This window comes from Mustela lutreola, chromosome 9, assembly GCF_030435805.1.
Source record: "Mustela lutreola isolate mMusLut2 chromosome 9, mMusLut2.pri, whole genome shotgun sequence".
NCBI classification, from domain to species: Eukaryota; Metazoa; Chordata; class Mammalia; order Carnivora; family Mustelidae; genus Mustela; species Mustela lutreola.
This window is the reverse complement of record NC_081298.1, coordinates 20,183,361-20,195,424: the sequence shown is the minus strand read 5'-3', so window position 1 is coordinate 20,195,424 and position 12,064 is coordinate 20,183,361. Positions and strand designations below refer to the sequence as shown.

The following is a 12,064-nucleotide window of genomic DNA, read 5'->3' as shown; positions in this document are numbered from 1 at the left end:
AGGTGTGTGTGGGGCTTGCCAGGTCAGGTGAGCCCTGTCAGGAGGGAGGCCAGCCCTGAGAAGGGTCCAGGAAGAGAGATAATGCAGAAGGGACACAACCCATATACTCTCTGCGCCACCCCCCGCTCCCCCGCCTCGGATTTTGGCCGGGATCCTAGCTGTTCCAATTGAGAGTAGGGAACAGGTGTGGAGCGAACCCGCCCTTAGTGACTCGGCTCCTTTGGTCCCACTGTGGTGTGTAGCTGGAGTTCTCAGAACCCTCCTGGGCCTCTGTTCATCTGGGCCACTTGTGGGACATTACATTCAGAAGGGTAAAGTGTTGATATGTTACGAACTTCAACAATCAAACTGTATATACATATGTGACTTTAGTTTGTAGTATGGTATAAGGAAAATAATGAAATGTCTTTCACTTCTCATTGATAGTACATGTTTGAAGTCAAACATGCTTTTTGTTTTATAGGAAATTTTGGCTGTTCTCAGGAAATTCTAAGCATTGCAGCCATGATGCAAATCCAGAATATCTTTGTGGTCCCCTCAAACCAGAAGTCTCAGGCAGTAAGTCTAGCCTTTTCCCCAAGTCATTCATACCAGTCTCTTCGACTGTGGGTTCCCTTGTTGAAACTCTCTGGGAACCGCTGATGACAGGGCTGTGCAGATGGGACCCACTTGCATTCTGAGTGTTCGCGATGTGCCTGACATTGTGCCAGACATTTTATGTGCGTCGTGTTCCCTTGTGTCTTCACCATAATCCTGGGAGGTAAACACTTTTCTCATCATCTTTAGAGGTGGAGGTGCAGAAAGGTTATATAACTCACGTTCGTGATTGCACAACTGTGGAGCAGTTGCCTTTCATAGTCTGGAGCCCCCAGTCACAACTGTGACCTGTTGCTCTCCCCATAAGGGAAATGGCCTTCATGCTGGGTGGTGCACTGGCGATATAAGAAGCAGTGCCTGGGCACAGCAGGCTGATTTTGGTGGCAGTGGAGGGGTACTCTAAGCCAGGGAGATGGCAGGGCCCTGCCTGAGGCCCCGGCACCAGACACGGCTGAAGGAGTGAGTGCTGGGGAGATTGGAGAAATCAGGCTATGAAGAGCACCCTGGAGGCGAGGTACACTGACAGAGGCAGGCCAGGGTGAAATCGGCTAGTTCCTGCCGGAAGAGTGGGAAGTGGCAGCCTTGCACACGCAGGAGCTGAACTTGGACGTGTGGTGATTGTCTTCTTCCCGGACAGTCGTAACATGATAGAGGACATTTTCCAGCTTCTGTGCCTGGTGTTATGTCCATTTTTTCCCTTTTTTGTTTGCTTTTCTGTTACACTTTCTGACAGTCCTTCCTCAGAGTAGGCAGACTCGTTTTCAAGATGAGGAACCTGAGGTGCCGACCACTGTCTGGAATTATATTGTTTCCCCTCCGTGGTCCAGCCTCTCTGCTGTGTTCTCCCCTGGGCCTTCCTCCCACCTGCTGTACCATATTTGGCTTGTTTGCTTGTTTGTTTTTTGCTCCCACCACTGCTTAATTCACTGCTATATCCCAAATGCTTAGAACAGCCTTTGACCTCTGGTAGTGTCCCAGAAATACCTATTAAGGAAGGAATGGAAGGAAGGCAGGAAGGTGGCTAGGTAGGCTTTAATTATGTGATATTTGATGCAAAGAGAAAATTCTAGAGATACTAAATGAATTTGTTTGCTTACTTATGTATTGTATGTGCTGAGTTCTTGTACTTGCGAGAAGAGGGTGGTGTTGCCCAGGATCATATAGAAAGGAAAACTGAGGGATGGGGTCTGAAAAGATTGCGTGGCTGGTGGTCACCTCCGAATACAGAGTTGTCTCCCGCGCGCCAGACTGCTGGCCACCTGCCCTCCCAGAATGTGCATTCTTCTAGGGGCTGCGGTGCAGGGGGGAGGGGGGAGGTTCTTCGGAAAGAGATGATATGGACTGGGTAGAGCAGGAGAGAGATAAGAACACTGACGCTTCCCTAATACCTCTGGCAGGTGTGAGAGTGAATCCTCTTAATCCTGCAGCAGTCTTGATAGGTTTAATAATCCCAATTTTACAGATAAGGAAGCTGTATATTACCAGTCTGAGGCCAAGAAAGTGTATATTACCAGTCTGAGGTTTTGGGGAGGTGGTGGAGTCAGACCGGGTACAGACCAGCTACAGATCAGGTCTTTCTGACTCTGCAAGCCATGAGCTCTTCTGCTTGTAGTGTTACCATCCAGTACCAGAGGCTCACGGGAGTTGACTTCTGAATGTTGCTTTGTTCTTTCCAGATTCGAGTGCACCGAAAATTTGCTGTGGAAGAGGGTGATCATCTCACGATGCTCAACGTGTATGAAGCGTTTATCAAAGTAAGTACAGCTGCCCCTCAAAAGGCCCCTCCACCCAACTCAGGGTGATCTAGGAGTGAGGGTTCCAGATCAGTTTATAAAGCGATGGCCGAGTAACCCACGGGTGGGGCCCCTGCTTGGGTTTGTGGTGTGATTTTGCCTGGAAGAACATAGGATTCGCTCCTGGCTGTCCCCTGCCTGGAGATGGGATGCATTAGCAGCACGCTGATGGCTCAGCCTCCCCCTCTCCTTACCGTCTCACACCCACCAGTGCTGCTGGACAGCACTGGCAGACATCTGAGTAGCAAGTCCTGTTCTATTTTCTGCCAAATAAGTGAGGCCAAGAGTGTGTGGAGTTGAATTCTTAAAAGCAGTGTCTTTGAGATTGTGTCAGCCGCCACTCCTCTAGCAGGGACCGGCCGTGAGGGACGGGTGCTGAGGACCGCGTCTGTTCACTCACCCTACCCGGATTTAGCCATCGGCACTGTTAATTTTTATTGTGTTTTTCTGTAACATTTTTAACATTTTGTAAAACTAAGCAAATAATACAGCTTAAGAGTCTTACCAAAAATTGCTGAAAAAGAGCTCTAAAGACGAAAAGTGTAAGAAACCTCTTATGTAGAGGAAAGGGTGGGAGGGGGAATTAAACATTTCTGATTTTCAGTGTCTCGTATTTGTTTCTTAAATACTTCTGGAAGAGGAGATCTACTAGGTTTTTGTTTCACCGGAGATCTAAGGGAGATGATTCAGTTAATGAACAGTCTTCGGAAAAGCCTGATCTCTTACTGAGATCATGAGTTACAAGTTACAGGAGTTAAAATTCATTTGATGAGCGCGGCTTTGCCATCTGCACTCTGAAGCTCGCTCTGCCGGTGGAAGGCGGGCGCATGTCTATACCACGTTAGTGTATAGTCGCCTTCTTGGGAAATCTGTGGATGACATTTTCTTATTCAAAATGCTTTCCTTTTTGGCTTGGAGTAGAATTTCAGAGATACATCCCCACAGTAGTAATGTAGTCTAAGACATAATGATCCTACTTAAGAATGTCGAATAAAATTAAGCACTATTGATAGAAAAATTAAGTGTTGGGGATGAAGAGTAGTCATTTGCAAATCATTTCTCAATTGGCAAGTGTCATTGCGCGCCTGGAGTCTCCTAGAAGGATGAACTCACAGAAAGTTGATTTACAAAGTTAATTTATAAGGACCCGCAGGGAAGTGGTTCTTTCTTTTAGCTCGCCACTTAAGAGGCTATTTCAGACTGAAAGTAACTGTCTGGAAGTTCTCCTTTGCTCTTTGGCATGGGAAGCTAGACGAAAGAGCAGTCCGATGGTATGTGTGGTGGTCAGCATCCGTTGAGGAGCATGGGGCAGAATGGGGCCCATTAGGACGGGAAGGTCTTGTCCCACTGAGTAAGCGAAGGGGGGCAAAGGAAACCGTGCACCTTGCAGTGTAGCCGTGGTCGAGAACTTGTCTGCGTTTCTCTCACTCCTCCTCTGTCTGGGTTGCCCTGTAGCACAATAAAAACTCTCAGTGGTGTCAGGAGCATTTCCTGAATTACAAGGGTCTTGTCAGAGCGGCGACAGTGCGAGAGCAGTTGAAGAAGCTTCTTGTCAAGTTTCAAGTGCCCAAGAAATCTAGCGAAGGTAAGAGCAAACCTTCACACCCGGCGACACCCCGTTCTGTGCCATTGACATGTATTTGCAGATGGTCTGTGCGAGGCTGGTGCGAGGGCACGGCATGCTCCATACCTCCTCTGGGCAGACATGGAATTGCCCGTGTTGATGCAAAGCTGAGTGTATAAAAGTAGCTTGTTTTTTCCAGGGAGGTCCATTTTTATTTCTTAGGGCTATTCTTAGTGGGGAAGAAAAAATTGACAAGCCCTGACAAGACTTCAGGATCATTAGCATTTTACATCATTGCATGTTACGTAGTTATTAATTTCTGCATGTAGGCTTTGCAAGAAAAGTTGCTTTTAAGTGCGTAGTATTTAGGGCTCTACCATGTAAATTAGATTTTATGTTCAAATGCAGACATGACTCATGAAGTCTGTGTTTTGAGCCTCAGCAGTCCCTAGGGTAAGACAGGAGTGCTGCGTAAGCCTTGGTCGCTGGCTTCTGGCCGTGACTGTGACTACCATTAACTGAGGACATGCTTGGTTACACCACAGCAGGTGTGGTGTCACAGGGATACTTTGTGTGGTGTGGGTGATACTTTCCTTACCTTACAGATGGGTTGTAAAGTCCTAGGGAGAAATTCAGTTGAGTTCAGGACAGCACAGCTGGTTCAGCTGATCCAGATCTGTGTGTGGCTTATAACCTGTGCTCTTGAAGGGTGACCCCCATGCTCATTCACTTGGCTGCTGCCCATCGAGGAGGGCCAGCCACACGCCCGGCGCCCGGTACCCTTGGCACCACGAGTCCCTGCTAGCATTTCCCAAGTGCCGAGAGCAGGCCGGCCATGTGCCGAGCGTGTCCACTGTGAGTTCATTTAGTGCGCACACCGGTCTAGTGACTAGGTACTGCTCGAATCCCTGTTGATAGATGAGATCAGTGGGCGAAGAGGCAAAGAGAAACTTGCAGAAGGTCACACGCCGAGTGTGTGGTGGAATCGGAAGTCGGACTCGGGCAGTTTCATTCCTGCCGCTTCAGCCTTATTTTTGCCTCTATCCTAACAAAGTGATTACAAAATGGCCAAGACATGGTGCTGACTCTCAGGAAACAGTGCAGGGAAGGGAGAGACTGATGCGGGTAGACTGAGTGCTACGGTGTGAGGTCTTCAGTTCCCTTTGAAGTTAGAGGAGTAGAGCCATCAGTGCTTCAGGCAGACGGGTGCGGATGTGATAGGAATGTAGGCAGACGGGAGCCCAGCGGGGCTGGGCCTGGGAGGTCGCATAGCAGGCCTCGAGTGGGGGTCCGGTTCAGTCCAGCAGCAGGATTGCCCTAGCAAGCACAGGGCAGGGAAGCTGTGGAGACACGTGCTCGGGGTGAGGGGCATATTAGATGCTCAGAATTCTGATGAGTGAAGACGCTCACAGGAGAGGGGAGAGTTGAAACTGGGTGATTGGGTAAAGTTGGTGTCATTGATAGAAATGGGAAGCTTCCAGAGGCAGCTGTTTGGGGGAGAAGCTGATCTTGTGCTTGTCACCTAGCAGATGACAGCCTTATTTCTCCATCTGTGTTTCTTAACCTATTTTGCATTATCAGCCTCTCACTCAGGAGAAAAGTGATGTTAAATTTAAATTCTTCCGAATAAGAGAAATCAAACATAAGGGAAAATAAGATTTTGTGAGGTAGGGTTGGGCCTTGGTGGGCCACAGCCATTGCAGTATCTAAGATCTGTCCCTTCCCTGCCCGAGAGCCAGTTATCATCCCTTTGGAAGCAGTGTTCCCCGAATAAGAATGTGTGTTCCACATAGAAGTTTCTTTGGGGTAGCAGTTAGAGAGAAGAGACTGAATCTTGGATCAGACCTTGGTTAGAAATGTAGATTTGAGATTTATCAGTTATTGCTGAGAAACAATAGAGAAAATCGTGGAAACACAGTAAATTATGTACAGATTTGAAATTTCTTTTCCTTTTTTTTTTTTTTTAAAGATTTTATTTGTTTATTTGACAGAGATCACAAGTATGCAGAGTAGCAGGCAGAGAGGGGGGGGGGGGATCAGGCTCCCTGCCGAGCAGACAGCCTGATGCGAGGCTAGATCCCAGGATCCTGAGATCATGACTGAGCCACCCTCGCGCCCCCAAATTTGAAATTTCTAAGATGTTAAAGAAAAAACAAATAGTAAAAGTATTTTTAGCAGACATAAGAGATGAAAAATTATAAATTCTATCATAGAATGAGTTCATTTAGCATGCTTAGAAAAAATACTGGTTTCAAAAAAAAAAGAAAAAGAAAAAGAAAAAACACACATAGTAATTGATAAATGTGCAGTAGAGGGGTACCTTTTAGCCAAAACATTGCCAGTAAGAATGCGGTGACACTGACATTCTTGTGTACTTTTGATGGCTTAATAAATTATACTGCCTTTTGGAAACTTAGTTACCAACGTACTGTATTTCATTGGTTCTAAGATGCCATCATTTGTAAGGCACGCCATTATTTTATGTACCACTAGGAAAAAAGTATTGCTGGTTATAATTAACAAAATGCTGTCCTGATTTCAGTAAGCTAAAGGGGGAAGAAAGGGTGAGTCTTAGAATTGATGGAATGTCCTATGTTGTAAGCCACACACATGGCATTATCCTTTGCATAATCACTTAGAATGTATCCAGTGAAAATCATCTAACAAATGGTTGGGCTCTATCCTTGGAAGATGTTTACTGTAGCAATACAGGCACACCAATTAAAATGGGACATTTGAAAAATTGTAAAAAATTATGTGCTGTAGCTTATTAGAACAGAAATAATGTTGTAATGTTGTGTCTTATGGAAGAACCATTAAGGTTTTCTCCTAAAAAAGTTCTTGGTGTCACTGGCCAGCTTATGGTGTGCTGTCTTGGGTTCTGGTGCCTGACCTTGGTTCTGTCACCCTGTGGCCAGGGTGGGTTGGGGCATCCCGAGTTAAAGGAACAGTCTGGCATGCTTCCTTCTATAGCCATAGATGGTGCCAGGGCTGGCGTCCAGCACCGGGAGGTGTGGGACTGGGGCTGGTTCAGGGGAGGTTTGCGAGGCGGTTTGACGCAGCCTGGGCTGGAGCCTCACAGCACCGGCCTGAACATGCAGAACCCAGGGCAGGCCAGGGGCTCACCCATCACTGTGTTTGCCGCCTCGTGCAGGTGATCCAGATCCAGTCCTGAGGTGCATTGTTTCAGGATTCTTTGCGAACGCAGCAAGATTTCATTCTACTGGAGCTTACAGGTAATGCGATACTTTGTGACGTCATCTGCTAAAGGAGAAATCTTAAAAATGATCCAAACCCCATAGAAAGCTGATGTGCTGGGAAAGTACAGAATTAAATTAAATAGGTTTTCTTTATCTCCTGCCTCCTTGCAAAGATGAGTTGAGGTTAACTCCATAGCTTTCAGCATAATATCTTAAGTTGATGGGAATGATTCTCAAATATTCAGCTCATCCGTATGTTGTGGAAGGATGATATTTATAAGCCTGGAGGTTGGAGATATTTCCATTCGAATAACGGAAGAAGAGAAATGGAAAGGACCGTTAGAGATGCTCTTTCCTGGAGAAACAACCCCAGCTGTTGGCATTTCATTGTTTCTAGAGACCTGTGGGACCTTGTGGCCATAGTTGCTCTCTGGATGTTGGGAAGTGTTTCTTCGTGTGCTGGATGTGCCGCCTGCCACAGACCGAAGCCTGTTTCATCCAGTTCCACTTTCTGGGCAGAAAATCCCTGGTCTTCCATGCCCTCCTAGTAACCTCAAGACTTTGCCTTGTTCTGGTCCAGAGTGTCACCTGAGCCTGTTCAAAAGTGTATCTGTTCTTTTCATATGGGAGCTGTCCAAAGGCTTCCTCCCCAGCTTTTCTTTGCATTTTCTCCATATATTATTTTGTCATTAGCCTTTTCCCCTCCAAGAATAATACGTTCCTATTTTCTGAGGGGAAGTCGGCTTCATGGTCAGTCAGTCCCTTTGAGGCAGAAGTTCAGTGTTGATCAACTCAGGCCACCTGGTGGCACAGCCAGGACCCTGGGGCACTGGTCTATCACAGAGCTGGAGATGAGCTCCATCATGGTGCTCGAGGTGCTTCCCTAATGCACCCACAGCAACACCCCATAATTAGGGTTTGGCCAGCAGCATCCTAATCTGTTGCTGCTCTCTTGTGATCTGAGCTTATCAGTAGTTGTGTGCTGGGTAATTATTTTTTGAATTAAATTGAATCAAATCTGAGTTGACATTTGGAATATTATCTTAGAGAAATGGATAGTCCAATACGGAGCTTCCTTTTTCCCCTATTATTATATCCCCCATAGCCTTTATCTTTACTATTTAATTTTGTTTAATAGGAAAGTGTGTACAGGTAACTTTATGTATTATTTCTGTCCCTAAGGAGATTATTTTTTCTTAATTTTTTAAAAAAATTATTTATTTGACAGAGATCACAAGTAGGCAGAGAGGCAGGCAGAGAGAGAGGAAGGGAAGCAGGCTCCCTGCTGAGCAGAGAGCCGGATGTGGGGCTCGATCCCAGGACCCTGGGATCATGAGCTGAAGGCAGAGGCTTTAACCCACTGAGCCACCCAGGCGCCCCTAAGGACATAGTTTTGAAAGAGAATATATGGAAGATAAACATGAACATGGGCAGAGCAGGGTATTTTCCATGTTTCTTTCCTGAATAGCCACATGCTGGTCTTTTGTATGATTTGTTCTCGACTTCTGGGGTGGCAGTGGGGGAGGGGACATTGAGGGCACTAGAGGAGATGGAGAGAATAGATTGTTCGATTGAAGTACCACCAGCGTGCAGTTTTTGATAACATGAAACACATCTGTGGGAGTGTCCCACTCCACGTATTTCACACTGACTGTGGCTAAAATTCTTCTCTTTGCCAGGACTATCCGTGACGATCATGAATTACATATCCACCCTGCCTCGGTCCTCTACGCAGAGAAGCCGCCTCGCTGGTAAGCCGCCGTCTGCTTCTGAGCCTTGTAACTGCTCAGAAGGCAAGGCCTGGTTTTTGTTCGTCCCTGGGTCCTCAGACCTGGCAAGCAGCTGGCATACCCGTTTGTCGACTTTGTTATGCTGAGTCATCTACAGAATTTCTGCTCTTATCAGATTTCCTTACACAAATGGCGATACTCCTGTCCTCCCTCATGTACTCAGCAAAATTTCACCTTCACCCACAGACTAGGTGCTAAACCCTACGCTGGGCACAGCGACGTGGAGGCGGATTGGGGTTCCGGGCCACAGGCCTGATGGAGACACAGATGCAGACACATTCCAGCAGCTCAGGAGAAGGGCCTGCTGGGGGCGGGTGGGGTGGGCGTAAGGCACGGGGGCTGCTGTGTCACCTGCCAGGGAGAGTCAGCAGTGGCTTCGTGGACGAGATGACATTTGCTCGGGGGCCTGCAGGCAGGACTTTTTGGGCAGAAAAGGAGGTGGAGGGAGTACACACTGAGGGAGGGGCAGAAGCGAAGCCACGGGAAGGTGAGGGAACCGCCTGTCTGGGAAGTGGGGAGTCCCTGCTACGGCTGGCACAGGCCAGCCCAAGGTGGTGGGTGACGGGGGGGGGCAGGTCTGAGACTGTGCCGCTTATGAGGGAAGAGAGGCGCACACAAGAGGAGGCATTTAGACCTTTAATAGGTTGGTTAAGTTTTTGTCCGATTTGATAATAAAAAATTGGGAGTCTGTGTTTTGTCTGTCTTTTTAGAATCCATTTTTCTAGCAATTCATTTGTATTGTGTTTTAGAAAGATACTGCTCTCAGAGTGGATTGGAAAATTTAAAAACAATAACTGGTTCTTCCCCGCAGATCGGTGGAGAAGGCAGAGGAGAGTGAGCGGGCCTGGGAAGGGAGATAATGGTAGAAGCGAGAGAGGGCAGAAAGGTCGCTGGGAGGTCCTTGGTGCCCTGAAGTAGTGGCTTCTCCAGGCAAACATCAGCGTCACCTAGAAGCCCGTTAGAAATGCAGATGTCCAGGCCAGGGCCCAGCCCTTCTGAATCAGAAACTGGGAGTGGGGGGGTCCCGTCTTAACAAGCCCTCCTTGTGGCTCTGATGGGTGGTAAAGTTTGAGACTCTTTCCCCGAGGCAAGGGATTAGACTTTATCCTGTAATGCCTGCAGATCCAGAAGCTGGTGGTCAGTCAGTTCTGGGTTTAGAAATGTTGTCCTGTGTCCGTCAGCATGCAGAGTGATTAGAAGGGGGAAGCAAACCTCGGTTCTAGATCCTTTCCCAAGGGTTTGCCGACTTTGGGTTGACTAATTTGGGAGTTGCATAAGTGGGGAGACTTCTTTTTCCTGCCTCATTCCTAACGAGCCCTGAAGGGCAAAGAGCGTGGCAGAATAGAGCCAGTCCTGAAGCAGCCGCATTACCAAGGGAGCACCGTTCCCCTCCGGCCTCTGCAGAGGGCCCCTCCCTCTCACTGGGTCCGGCCTTCAGCAGCTGATCGTTTGCTGGCTTCAGAGGCAGGCACAGTGGCAGTGCGGCCGGGTGTTTATCGTGATTAGGGAAGCCTGTGTCAGCACTTCAGATAGCTCAGAAACCGTTGACCGTCTACTGTGTGCACTTGGAAATCTGCGGATTTGACACTATCTTCTTGGCTTTTTGGTGTCTTTTACCTCAGTTTCAGGCAAGGCGCCCACCCTTCCTGTTTTCCTGTAAGTCGTGGTATAATTCGTGTACAGTGAGAGTGGTGACGGCTATGTACACCCATGTCCCCCACACTCCAAGTAAAATGTAGACTATTTCCATCTCAGAAGTTCCTAGTGGCTCTTTGCGGTTCATTTCCATTCCTTTTCAGAATCAGGCAAGCCTTCGCTTCTCTTTCTACATTTTGGAATAAAGTCGGTGTGCTCTGTTGAGAGTTCTGTAAATACAGTCTGAGAATCCAGAAGGGTCCTGCACCGAGAAGTGAGATGTTCTGGAAGTGATGTCAGGCTGATCTCCCCTGTAAAGTGGGCACGTGTTACCCACCAGTCAGGTCATGAGGCGGAAGCGCGTTTGGTACACACCGGAGGTCCCTGGAAACGGGAAAACTCGCCAGCTCTGCTTGCTGTGGCTCTGGGTTCTCACCATAAGGTATAGGAAATTCTTGTTTTCTCCTGTTTTTAGGGTTATCTACAATGAAGTTATACAGACCTCCAAGTATTACATGAGAGACGTGACTGCTATCGAATCCGCTTGGCTGTTGGAGCTGGCTCCCCACTTCTATCAACAAGGAACGGTAGGGTCAAGAGAGACTAGCCCTCAAAACACCTGTTAGCTGCCTCTTTGTATTTTTAAGTACACGTCAATTCTCCAGTTTCATCCCCCCGACAGTGCATGGGGTGGAAAGGCCGCTCCCATATCTCTCCCCCATTCTGGGTGAAAGCCCTATACCATTTGCTCAGAGAGAAGTGCACTTAGAAATCTATCCCTCGAACTTAAAAGACAAAAAGAAGAATGTATCTTTGGCTCTTCCTCTCCCCCTCTGCTTTTTCTTTCTTCCAAGAAATTCTGTCACACTTTGGACTATGTTCACAAGGAGTGGCACAGATACTCTCTGAAGACGATGGCCTCACCAGGCACGTAAGCTGGTCTGCAGGCTTACGCCCGAGGTGGTTTGCGCCGCGGTGGGTGCTGTCGCACGTCGGCATTCGGTGCATACTCTTCCGTGGCAGGCCCTCGTGGGGGACCAGCAGGGTAGTGAGCCTCGTGGAGGAAATGGAGAGTTTGGTTTTCTTCGTTTTCACAGAAAAAATCGTCTGTTCCTTGGGATGGGTTGGGAAGGCTGTACATTGTTCTAACAAGATCTTGAAGTGGTGGTTATATTTGGAAGGCTGGAGTGAAAACAGGTAAATCAGGGCTCACAAGCTTCCATTGACTCATTCCATTTGGTCTGCATCATGTTTTTAATTGGGCTGTTTAGTGCAATCCCTCCTAATGCAATTATTGATATAGTCGGATTGAAGTCTGCCGCGTTGCTGGTCATGTCCTGTCCTCTGAATTAGTTCTTTTTTCTTTTTTTACTGCTGGTGCTGTATAATGCCCAGTGCTGGAAAACAGTGCTTCAGCTACTTTGTTCAGTTTTACGACTGTTTACCCGAGAAAGGGGAGTCCAAACCCCTTACTTCATCAGGGTT

General features: G+C 47.7%; 1 protein-coding gene across 2 annotated transcripts in view; it reads left to right on the top strand.

Annotated features, from left to right (window-relative positions):
- The window catches only part of DHX35 (DEAH-box helicase 35), a 66,239-nt gene that overhangs the window by 50,306 nt on the left and 3,869 nt on the right, over nt 1–12,064 (top strand). The window contains exons 16-21 of one of the 2 annotated variants that reach the window (XM_059133203.1): nt 464–558; nt 2,274–2,351; nt 3,846–3,975; nt 7,109–7,190; nt 8,834–8,905; nt 11,055–11,166. In XM_059133203.1, the coding sequence (XP_058989186.1) occupies nt 464–558; nt 2,274–2,351; nt 3,846–3,975; nt 7,109–7,190; nt 8,834–8,905; nt 11,055–11,166 (569 nt within the window). The other variant, XM_059133204.1, reaches the window with a different exon arrangement.